General features: G+C 42.5%; 1 protein-coding gene across 11 annotated transcripts in view; it reads left to right on the top strand.

Moving 5' to 3' along the window:
• Window positions 1–12783, top strand: part of PAK3 (p21 (RAC1) activated kinase 3) — a 247666-nt gene that overhangs the window by 216018 nt on the left and 18865 nt on the right. For all 11 annotated transcript variants that reach the window (XM_073885710.1, XM_073885709.1, XM_073885708.1 and 8 more), the window contains 5 exons: window positions 66–114; window positions 484–596; window positions 3202–3319; window positions 4771–4870; window positions 5387–5583. In XM_073885710.1, the coding sequence (XP_073741811.1) occupies window positions 66–114; window positions 484–596; window positions 3202–3319; window positions 4771–4870; window positions 5387–5583 (577 nt within the window). The remainder of the gene's footprint in view (window positions 1–65; window positions 115–483; window positions 597–3201; window positions 3320–4770; window positions 4871–5386; window positions 5584–12783) is intronic.

Genomic DNA, 12783 nt, shown 5'->3' with positions numbered 1-12783 from the left:
TTTCAAATAAAGTATATGGATAACACCTGGATTGCTTATTCATTTGATACCTTTCGCCTTCACAGGGCATCAGGTACTGTTTACACAGCGCTAGACATTGCCACAGGACAAGAGGTGAGTGCTCACATTCGATCCTGATTTTTACTGTCCCTTCATTCGTATCGGTCACATTTCTTCTTTGATGGCAGCTGTGCCTTACAAAATGGGTGGCACTGGGTTGACGTAGGAATCGATTCCATCGATGTCCAAAGTTTCTGAAGTGGGTGGTTTACTTCTGATTGAGCAAAGAGAAGGGCATGAGTTTGCAGCGCTGAGAAAGAGGCTAGTAGGATAAAGAATGTTTATGCCTTACTCTGTGTACCAAAACAACAACAACAACAACACCGAAAACACAGACACACACACACACACACACACACACACAAACGAAACCATGGGTGTGTGCGTTTAATGACTGTAACTCATTCTTGCACTATCTTTCAGGTGGCCATAAAGCAGATGAACCTTCAACAGCAGCCCAAAAAGGAATTAATTATTAATGAAATTCTGGTCATGAGGGAAAATAAGAACCCCAATATTGTTAATTATTTAGATAGGTAAGTGTTTTCTCTCATTACATACCGGCTTTCTTTATGCGACGTCATTGGCTTGGCAAAGTATTTTATTTAGGATCTAGTCATGTAGCAACCATTCTACAAATACTTCTCAAGGGCTACAGAATAGGGAGTCTCACATCTGTTGCTCAACGTTGCCCACCCATCAAACATTTGAAGACACATTTTATGGTTCTGCTTCTAAGCATGAACAGTTTGTGTAATTTCCTTTAGAGGAGCGTGACTCCGTGTTGGCAGGCAATATAGACTGTTGCGTACAGGGGAGAGTCTCGGTGTTTTAAACCTTTCACCAAGTGTTTGGAGCCGGTACAATCTCTGGGTTTGTGAGTGAAGAAGGCTGGCTGCACCAGCCCCGCTTTAATGGGTGCTTTGTGATTAACTGACAGTGAGGTCTAGGGAATTGAGACTTTAATCTCAAACCTTTTTCCTGGACCAGGTAATTAATGTCTCTTTCATCAGTGGTATTAGCGGTGGGTTATAAATAGGCATTTAAAGACAGCGCTCACTCTTCACTTGTGGTTAACATCTGTCTCATTCAATTTCAGTAAGTGTTTGCTTAGCACCACTGTGCTGTGTACTCTGGGGGGATATAAAGGAAATAAGATGAGGTCTCCAACCTCGATGAGCTTAAAATCTTGCTTTCTGTGTTTTGTGCCAGGTGGACCAGAGGAAGAGAGGGGAAAGGGGGAGTAAAAAAAAAAAAAAAAGAGTCAAATTTTACGGCCGAAATCCGAGCTTCATAAAGTGCCACTTATGGGCTATCTGCAGTAAAGTGACTCCACTCTGCTTTTTTAATTTTGTAAAAATTGCCTTTGTAAAAAAAAAAATGTAGATTTCTCAGATGCTTTCTTTACTAATAAGCTAGAGCCTGTGAATGTTCATTTTTACCAGGCTTCCCAGGTGAATCTCAAGGGCACTGCAGTTTGAGCATCACTGGATAGAAAGTCTTGCTTCGTATTGATGTGGAACTTAGGGCAGGATGGAATCTTTGGGGTCATTCCATTCACCGTAATTCCTCTCTTGCTGAGCAAGGGGAAACAGAGACCTGATCATGCTGCTAATGTGCCTTCAGTTGGTTCCAGATGTTTTGAATTTGCCCAGTTGTCAGGCTCTGGTGAACTTCCTCCCCATGTTTGATCACTTGGGAGTGTGTTCCTCAGTAACCACCTAAAGAAAATGGGCACATTGCTACTGACTTCTAATAGGACCACGACCTCAGCAAAGTACATCCATTGCAAACATGAGTCTCTTTGATTCTGAAACTGCTCGAAAGCATTTCAGCAGTTAATTCAGTGGAATCAAAAATAATGCTGAGATCTGAATAAATATCTTATAAATCCGTACTCCAGGGGCCAGTTCAGTCGAAGACGTCAACACAATGCCTCAAGTTATCCAAAATGGCTAGTCACTGATCCCATTCATTGCAAGAAGCTTTTACAGTGGAATGAGAGCCAGTATTCAGTCACCAGAGGCCTCCTTGCTCTTTTCCTTCCTCCATGGTATACAGTTAGGTCTGATGATCCTTTGGTTTTCACGCATATTCTCTTCTTTTTTTTTATTTTATTTTATTATGTTAATCACCATAGATTACATCATTAGTTTTTGATGTAGTGTTTCATGATTCATTGTTTGCATATAACACCCAGTGCTCCATGCAATACGTGCCCTCCTTAATACCCATCACCGGGCTAACCCCTCCCCCCACCCCCCTCCCCTCTAGAACCCTCCGTTTGTTTCTCAGAGTCCATCGTCTCTCATGGATCGTCTCCCCCTCCGATTCCCCCCCCTTCAATTTTCCCTTCCTACTATCTTTTTTTTTTTAACATATAATGTATTCTTTGTTTATACATGTCTTTCTCTGACTTATTTCACTTAGCATAATACCCTCTAGTTCCATCCACGTCATCGCAAATGGCAAGATTTGGGGGGTTTTGATGGCTGCATCATATTCCATGGTGTATATATACCACATCTTCTTTATCCATTCATCTGTTGATGGACATCTTGGCTCTTTCCATAGTTTGGCTACCATGGACATTGCTGATATAAACATTGGGATGCACGTAGCCCTTTGGATCCCTACATTTGTATCTTTGGGGTAAATACCCAGTAGTGCAAATGCTGGGTCATAGGGTAGCTCTATTTTCAACTTTTTGAGGAACCTCCGTACTGTTTTCCAGAGTGGCTGCACCAGCTTGCATTCCCACCGACAGTGTAGGAGGGTTCCCCTTTCTCCACATCCCCGCCAACATCTGTCATTTCCTGACTTGTTAATTTTAGCCATTCTGACTGGTGTGAGGTGGTCTCTCACTGAGGTTTTGATTTGGATTTCCCTGATGCCAAGCGATGTTGAGCACTTTTTCATATGTCTGTTGGCCATTTGGATGTCTTCTTTGGAAACATGTTTGCTCATATTCTCTTCTAATGCTAAGGAAGTTTCCTGTTATCCCCACCATTGATATTTTCCTCCCATTATAGAATATGGCCAAATGCAGACACTACCTGCAAACTACCTTCCTAAAGGGAATATAGAAGAGTCCCCACTTCCTTAGGCCTGAGTCAATGTCTTTTTCTTCTCTTCTTGTAGCTACTTAGTGGGTGATGAACTATGGGTGGTCATGGAATACTTGGCTGGTGGCTCTCTGACTGATGTGGTCACAGAGACCTGTATGGATGAAGGCCAGATAGCAGCTGTCTGCAGAGAGGTAAGAAAATAGAGCGTTTCTAGCTGATGAGAATGCCAAAACTGGCAGTTCTTTATCTCTGATTATCCAGAATGCATATGACATCGAAGTAATGATAGCACATCTTTTCTACGAAAAAATAAAACCAACTGGAGAACCTAACTTCAATTCAGATCCTTTCCTAATAGCACTTTCCATCCTCTCCCTTCCCAGCCTGTTATTTATTTTAGTCCCTTCGTTCTGAATCTTTTGAGTTCTATTACGTCATTCACAAGGTGCCACCTCTAAGCCTGCATGTTGTAGTCTCAGCGAACATGGGAAGCACTGATAGTGGCATGCAATTTTTTACATGATTTTTACACGATAATCATTTTGTCCTGCATGTGCAACAGGAGCCTTGTAAAATACAAACCATTATAACCCCATCATTTTTGAGAAGGCAATTTAAGCGAGATCCTGCCTCCACCCAGACAGTATTTGCTTTCCCAGGACAATCTGGACGTCCCTCCAAACCCTCCAGTGCGTCTGAGTGCCTGCCTCTCGTCCCATAACGGTGTCATAGCCCTAGTTTCATGCAAAACTGAGGACATTTTATCATATTTTTCTCGGTACTTGAAAACACACTCCTCTTTGGAATCTCATCTCGGACATGACCATCTACCCCATTCGTTGTGGTGAGGTTGTCTGCAGACGCAAGTAGGAACTCTGACCCACTGAAACTTGGAAACCAGTGACAGGAAGACAAAACCAAATAATTGTAGCTAGTCATTTTTTTTATTATTATTTTAAATCGTCCACTTAAACTTCCTCCTGCCTTGCTCTCTTCTCGTCCCCATTTCCTCCTGGCCAAGCATGTAGATGTATCCACCAAACACAGGTATTTTCTATTCATGCAATGAATCAAACTTCTAATATATGGGAGCCCATTCCACCCTGAGCCTGTGGTTTCCAGGTTGCACGACGCAAAGCCATTTCCCAACAAGTGACTATAGCGACTTCATAGCCTAGAAGTGGTTCCCAACCACGGCTGTCCATCACAGGTAGCTTGGGGCACTCATTTTCAATGCAGATTCCTGGGTCCCCCTTCAGGCCTCCCGAATCAAATACCGTGGAGGCAGAAACTTACTGTGCCTGTTGTGTAGGACCAAGCCAAATCCACACCCTCCAGATGACTAGGTCAAAGCATGATTATTAATTGGTTCGTCTGGCTGTATTAAGGATTTAGTGCTATTTATCACACACACACCCCCACTCTTCATGTCCTAGTCTGACTCGGGAGCTTTTATAATGTATAATGCTGTTATAGCATTGATGTAAATGGTAACATGATTTCAAAATGATAAGACAACAGTAATCTGTTTCACATGACAATGTAAATTTATACCTTTGCCCCACATTTATCTAGAAACGAAACTTACGTGGTTTTAAATTCTTTGCGATATAACTAGAACTTGTTTTTCTGATTTCAATAGTGCCTCCAAGCTCTGGATTTTTTGCACTCAAACCAAGTGATCCATAGAGACATAAAGAGTGACAATATTCTTCTTGGGATGGATGGTTCTGTTAAATTGAGTAGGTATTTTGGTTCAGATGGTGTTTGAAAGAGTATCGTGGGATTTCTGCTCATTTCCTGTCTGTCTTGAGAAGAAAGTGGCTATTGAAAGTGATTGGTTTGAAAGCATTTAGAGCCCCATTTGAAGTAAAGAATTTTATTTTTCTAATGCCGTGTTCCTATAGATCGTGGCCAGATTCTGGGTGTTTAACATTTCAGAATTCCTAGGGACTGCCATCTGCTAGATGACAAATACCTAACTAGAAAACCGAAAGATCCTATAAGTTGGAGGGGACAGTAATGGGGAGGGAACCAGATTGAGGACTAGTAAAAATGACATCATGTTAATCGGTTATCTCAGACCCTTTTAAAATCAGGGCCACCAGAGGGATCAGGTAATGATGATTAGGAGCTAGGGAGTGGTGGAAGCTCTGTGTCGAATGGAGGAAGGGACAGCCATATGTGAAAGTGACCTATTGTGAAAAAAAAAATAAGAAGAAATTGAATTGATTGTAACTGGCTTTTCTTCCCCGCAGCTGATTTTGGGTTCTGCGCCCAGATCACCCCCGAGCAAAGTAAACGGAGCACTATGGTGGGAACTCCCTACTGGATGGCGCCTGAGGTTGTAACTCGAAAAGCTTATGGTCCGAAAGTTGATATCTGGTCTCTGGGGATTATGGCAATCGAAATGGTGGAAGGTGAACCCCCTTACCTTAATGAAAATCCACTCAGGGTAAGTCAGGAGAAAACTCAGGTACATCCTCCCTGGGAACGGGGCCAAGTGTCCTTTCTCATCTCTACTGAAAGGGGCCAGAATGGGCTCTTTCCTGGGACAAGTGACGTAGAAGCTCCAAGTTATGATTCTCAAAATTACTATGAGTTATTCTCAATATCTTCTAAGGTGTCCCAGCAGTTTTCCAAGTGCTTGAAGATCATTATTTCTTTTTTTTTTTTTTTAAGATTTTATTTGTTTATTTGACAAAGAAAGAGACACAGCGAGAGCAGGAACACAAGCAGGGGGAGTGGGAGAGGGAGAGGCAGGCTTCCTGCGGAGCAGTGAGCCCGATGCGGGGCTCGATCCCAGGACCCCGGGATCATGACCTGAGCCGAAGGCAGACGCTTAATGACTGAGCCACTCAGGTGCCCCGAGATCAGTATTTCTAATGGCAGGGGTCTTTAAAATTCTTTAGTACAACTTTCTGCTGTTAAGAAATAAAAAAAATAATAATAAAATAAATTTTTAAAAAGGCATTTTTTTTTAAGCAAGATATGGGAAGAAAAGTATTTTTATCATATGCCACGGTTAAATGATCTATCTAGGAAACATTTGCTTTATAATTACTTTAACAAAGTGAATAAATGCATTTCCAGAACACCTATAATTTTTAAATTAGATTTTGTCTCATTGTCAGTAATGATTTATTTAGCAGCAGTGGCTCGGTGGGTATTGAATGGAGCGCAGGATAGACACAGCGCCAGCCTGGTGGAGTCACAAACTTAATTAGACTGTCTAGTAGAAAATGAATGAAAATAGTTGGCGTTGGGTAACTCAGTTTGCTCTTGCAGAAACAGAGGTTTGATCCTTATATGGTCTTGTTACCTCTGCCAAGAGAGAAGCTCCATTTCGGAGCCTAACCCCACCATCTTTATTCGGAGATGAGCCATGGATCATGAGAGTAAAAGGCAAAGGAGTATGGAAGAAATGCTCGCTCAGCACAGGAGTGAGCCAGTAGCTCTTTTGTTGTGCATTGCCCAAGGGTGAGCCAGAAGCTGTGTTGTATACTTAAAGGGCATTCCACTTCCGAAAAAGGAAATCTGCACAGATTCAAATTCTACTCTCAGAACCCAAGTAGCCTACCAGCGCCAACAGCATCTCGCATACTATCTGCATCATTACCACTGAGTCTAAAATTGAATTTTACCCTTAGTAAAAAAAGAATTGGCCTTGGTCAATGGTTAAGTCTTTACACGGTCAGCTTATAAAATCCACATTCACACCAAATATATGTGGCTTTCTGTAGATGTCAAGCAACCTACAAACTCATTGTCTCGTTTTTGCTGTTGAACATTTTGTAATTGGGAGCTACAGCCCCCGTGTAGGGAGCGGGGACAGCCTCCTCGCCTCCTTCTACGGCCTCTCTGGCGCTTGGCCTCTTGTCTGAGTCCCTGTACTGATTAGGAAACAACAGAGAGGAGTGAATGCCCTAATGAATGCTACACGCTATTGCTCTGGTCTCGTGAAACAATCTGGAAGTGAGATGTGCACATTGATTAGCTGCCTGCAGGGCTGAGTGAAAAAGAAGGGGCATTTTCCCACCGTTTGTGGGTCAGCCCTCCACGAATTTAATCAAGCCCACCCCTGACCTGTGGACCGAGCGCATCAGGATAATTACTGGGGCTTATCCTTATTGTTTAACCACCTTTACCCATTAAGAAATAGCAGTGAAAGAACACATCAGGCCTCTTGTTTCGCTGGATTTCCTCCTCTAAGTCTTCGGAGTTTGGAGGCACTAAACGGATTACGGCTATTTTGCTTTCTGCCTTCTAATGAGTAATTTACAACCTGCAAAATTTAAGGATTACATAAATGGCACTGTAAAGCAACTGGTCTCAGTAATGCATTTATTACCTTCTTCAGTTCCCCAATTACAATTGATCGCTCTTTAGCTGGGCTGTTAATTGTTAGAAAAAAGGAAACAAGTTTTAATCTTTATAGGCATCTTCTAGCCTAGGATTAGAACTCATAATGAACAGCTTGTCTCTTAGAATCCACGGCCTTGTATCTAAACAAGTACTTGCAGATTAACAAGCCGCCCGGTTCAGGAAGCCTACATTAAGGCTATAACAAAAAGACCTGTCAGAAAGACCACCCTGTTGAATTCCACTGATAAGGACTTAGTCTAACTTTGCTCATTACTTTCCATGTGTGATCAACCTCCAATGACGCAATCAATCAACAAGTCCGTATTGAGCCAGCCCTCTCCCTCTCTGCTAGGTGCCACAAGTACTTTCTTAGTTTTGATTTCAGAGATGTTGCCCTCGTGTTCGCTTAAAGAAAACACAGCATCTCAGGCCATACGCCCTTATTTGGGATTTGAAAAATGTAGTCACCGAAACCATGGAGGGAACGGAAAGAAAACGATCTAACAGGAGCCTGTAAGGAGCCTTTATTTTCTTGGATCCTGGTGACCAGGCTATGTGTGGGGGATTGGAAAATTGCAGAGCTTCAGGAGAGGTAGAAAAGAGAGGTAGGTTAGTCCTTCTTTCCTTGAAATCCTTCCAATACTACCATTCACTCATCCCTTTGGTCTTTGAGGAGGAAAGTGGGAATTACATAGAAGGACTACAGCATGGGTGGAATAGAGGGTAGCACGTTGTTGTGAAAAAATTTGGCCCCTGTAGTCAGGTGGATCTAGCATGTCCCAGCTCCACAACCTACAAGCTCTGTAGTGACTTTCCTTAAGTCACTTAAAACCTTTATAAACCTCTTTCCTTTGTATAAAATGAGGATACCTGTCTTGCAGAGTGTGAAAACTAAATAAAATAATGCATGTAATTCACCAAGCACAGTGTCTAGCTCATTGTAGGAAATACGTATATACGTATTGTGTGTGTGTGTGTGTGTGTGTGTGTGTGTACAGAGAGAGACATTATATGAATAGAAAGGTGAGAAAGGAAAAAGAAAGGATCCTTAGAGTGCTTTTTCCACATTCATAAAGGGAGATTGGATTCCCCACTTCTGCAAAAACTTCCCCTTCACACTGGCTACACTCTGATCCCCGCAAAGAGTAGAGGGCTCTACAGAGTCCAGTAAAATTACAGTGAACAGGTAACACTGAACAGGACAGGTTAAAGGTGCAGATGGGCTATATCTTTGAAGGCCGTTTGCCTTTCATTGTGGGTTTTTTTTTTTTTTTTGGCATGTGTCTTTGTTGTGTCCGTTGCAACCAAGCAAGCCCTTTGTGAATGTTGCCAAGTTAACATATCATTCATGCAAGGAATTAGCTACTCCGCCCCCCCCAGTTATAAAGTGGTTGGGATTTTTTTTAATGTAAATTGCTCTGTGCTAATTGACCTAATTTATTCATAAAATGCCTTTTAAAGGTCATAGAGTTATTAACTGTCCTGATGTTATGAGGTTGGTACCCTTCCAGAGACAGAGAAGAGACAAGCTTCTACCCGTCCCCCACTGCCTGAAGTCTTTGCACTCAACGTGATTGGCCTTAAACATGTTGTTCTGTGGCCCGTGGACATTTTTAGTGCGGTCTCCAATAATAAAGTGCCTTGTTCTTTCTATTTGCCAAAGTGACCGGGGTTAAAATCGAACGTCCCCTGTGGATACACAAATCAGTGTCAGCGTTCTGCTCATCTCCCCAACTTTTTTGTTAATTGGAGATATGTTCTCTAAAACCTGTGATTATAATGACCTGATTCTAAATAAAGAGGTACAATCATCTCCATAAAGCACATCTTGGGTTTGTTTTTCTCAGCACCAAAAGAGTGCCTCTTTATGAACTTTGCATTCACAGGTAATTGGGCTGTTCTTGTCAATGGGTTTTGATGGAATCTAGCATCTGTGAAATGTCTCCATGACATCCAGTTGAAGTTCCTACTGGACTGTGGGTGGAGCCCTTTTTTATGTGTACTTTTCCAAACCTTTATCCTACTTGAACGTTCAATGTTGTCTTTCAGCCCTCACTTTAAACATTGACGAAACAGTAGCAAACATTGGCTATTTGGAAGACAGTTCTTGGTATTAATAAGAGACCTCTGAATGCTCAAAACACTAGTATAGTGTGTAAACCACTGATCCTGTACCAGTGGGTCTACTCCTTGGTTGTGCATTGGAATCACTTGCGGAGCTTTAAGAAACAATGATGCCAGGTTCCCACACCAAGGACTAAACTAGAAACAAAGCTCTGTGGCAAGCCCTTTCTAGAACCCTATCTAAACTGGAGAACAAGTCTTCATCAGCCCTCTTTGAGCATGGTTGTTGAACCAAAAAAGAGTACACTCTTATTCGGTCCACATTTCTCCATTTCATATTTCATTGATTATATATATATATGTATATATATATATATATATATATATATATATATATATATATAATCACTCTGTCGAAGCCTTGTTGAAATCCTGATGCACTCTACAGTGCACTCTACGGCATTCTCTGGCTTAGCAGTCCAGGAACACTATCAAAAAAGAAATGGCATTAGCTCAGCAGGTACACTCATGATATGCCGTTTCTTTTCCAATTTTACTTCTCCTAAAAAATAGAGTTGATCGTTAAATGTGCAAGCCACTAAGTACATAGCACATATTGGTGATAATAAAGCTATCAGTCTGACTACCCATGATTAGGAGTGCATTTCCTGTATGGCCGGAGAGAAGGGAGGGCAGGAATCTAAAATCATCAGCCCTCAGTGTTGTCTACACTGTGAGGCTTCTTAGTCTCCCTTTATGCACACTTAAAGCACTACACAAATATTTTTTTTTTTTTTTACTATCGAACTAAGGGAATTCTGGTTAGTTTATATGTCTAGAAAAGGGAGTTAAGCAGAAGGGAATCTCTAGCAACTAAAAAACAGCAACTAAGGGCCAAAGTGTTTCTAGCTCCTCCAACCACTGGAACCTGTGTTGTGGATTGGAATGTCTGGGTTTGATGGCGCGTGCTCATTTGGAATTAAAGTCAGACATAAACTTCCTGAGCGCCAGAGAAGCAAGCATACTTTGCTAGCACTCAGTCAATATTGTTTTGAATGTATTTCAGGAAGAGCTGGGAGCAGTCCCTTCTTTTTCCGTAAACCACTATGGAACAGCAAGGTTTATTGATGGTTTGTTGACACTCCTCCTACTTTAAGGGCAAACCTGTGCCTGAGAGGAGGGGGCTGTTGGGACAACTGCAACTAAAATAATTATAGAACAGGAACAGGGTTTCTTTTTAATCAGAAAAAAAATATTGCCTGTCAAAGGATAGACAACTCTTAAGAATCATTGGTTGTCAGGAATTTAGCAAAGGAAAATGGGACCTAGCCATAGGAAAGCTGCAAGTCTCATTTAGATTGTAATTCAGAAGCAGACAGCTCAAACTGGTGAGTTACAACCCAGAAGACAGCCAAAGAAGAAATTGATTCCACAGCAAGCTAAAACCTGAGACTCTGACCAGGCAAAGAGGAGGGAAAGAAAGGTTAAAAATGGGGACCAGGGGCCTACTGTTGGCCAAGACTGATATGCCCTTATCCTAATATCATCTTATCATTCCTCAGTATCCTTAAAGCATGACTTGGGAGTAAGCCAAGGATGCATAGGCCTATTGCCCTAATGGGTACCAGACCTAGAACTAAGTAGTTAGGTCCCTCAAAATCAGAGTCCCTTCTAAATAGACAAATCATGGAGTATGATGATGGGCATCTGCCTAGTGAAATGCCCACTGGCATGCTTGATCCTATGGCCTTTTAAGTCTGTGTTTTTGCAAAGGAAAAACGGACTTCCCCAAGAAAATCCAGGTTCTCTTGATAACTAAAGATCATTTCTGACTTTTGTCATCATTTGGAACTATACTTTTGCCAACTTGGTTGCAGCATCATTTTAGAAGGCCCTTTGCATTCGGGTAAAAGGATACTCAGAGATGTCTTACCTGAGCCTCTCAGCAGAGAAAGTTTAACTTGATGAAGGCAGTCTTACCTCTGTAGCTGGGAGAGGCAAAGGGCGAACATCATCCGAAGAACTGGGCTGATCATTTTGCTGCTTCTTGGTCCTTCCTCCCTCCCTTCCTTCCCTCCCTCCTTCTACCCTTTTCCTCCAAGTCTTCCTCTTCTTCTTCTTCCTCCTCCCCTTCTCCTTCTCCATCCCCTTCTGCTTCCATAAGGAGTTGCCCCAGTGCTTAGATGGCAAAATTCATCATCGCTTTTCACCCAGGAGTGGCCAATAAATGTGAGAGGATGAGACAAACAGCTTTCTAGTGTCTCTACCGGCTGTACACATTATGTGACTTACCGAGCGAATCCTGTTCCCAGGTCTGCCGGTCAGGAACTCCATGACCTTGCACAGGTTACTTCTTGCTGGGCCTCCATCTCCTTAGCACTTCAAACAAGTGGAAGTTGATGAGATTATTGGTCGTCAATGGACTTCACAAGGCCCTAGAATTCTTTGGAGCTCCTTGAGCTTTTAAGGGCCCAAGGGGGAGGTCACGTGGCTCTTGGTTCCACCAACACAGGGCCTCTTTCATTTGTTTTCTGTATTGGGCTTCCACCTGAGCGTTACTTAAATAAAAGGAGAAACTCATGGGTCTCTTATTCCGTGTTCTTAGGCTGTAGATAGGCTCCAGCCTTCCTTGAGTAGTCAGAAGACTACTCTTCTGGAGCTGTGGTTTGAGTGGGTGTTGGCTTTAGGAGTGCTTTCGCGGAAGTGATCTCCAGGAAATAGCTCAGAGATGTCTCTCTCATCACCTCCCAACTAAATCTGTGTCCCATAAAGAAGGAAGATCCCCCTTTTCCTACCAAGCAAAGACACATGATCAGGATGGGACTGAAACCTGCTGCAGTGGGGACCGGGCTGCCCCACTCTGACAGGACTCTTAGGGAGAAACCTAGAAAAAGCACCACGGTGATAGAAATGCTACAGGGATCCATAATCTCCACCACACTCTGGGGTGTGAGGGGAAGAATCAATTCTATGTTATCGGGTGCAGCGCTTTTCACCTGACAAACTGCTTATAAAGTAGCAGTTTAAACCAGTTTATGTGAGCAGTCTAATGCATGACTCACAGATCATGCCACAGTCGGGCCATTTTGATCCTAATACGGTCATTTGGAAAAGCCCCAAAGAATCAGGGAGTTGATCCCTGCCTGCTCTCATATTCTGAAATGAGATATGAGCAAATGTGTAGTGTTCAGTGGTACCTTAGAACCAGAAATTTGTTGTGGGTTGA

The sequence above is a fragment of the Callorhinus ursinus genome, unplaced genomic scaffold (assembly GCF_003265705.2).
Source record: "Callorhinus ursinus isolate GAN/ISIS: 27379988/994484 unplaced genomic scaffold, GSC_fseal_2.0 scaffold65, whole genome shotgun sequence".
In the NCBI taxonomy this organism is placed as follows: Eukaryota; Metazoa; Chordata; class Mammalia; order Carnivora; family Otariidae; genus Callorhinus; species Callorhinus ursinus.
Note: the sequence above shows the minus strand (reverse complement) of the source record. Positions and strands in the feature narration are given on the sequence as shown.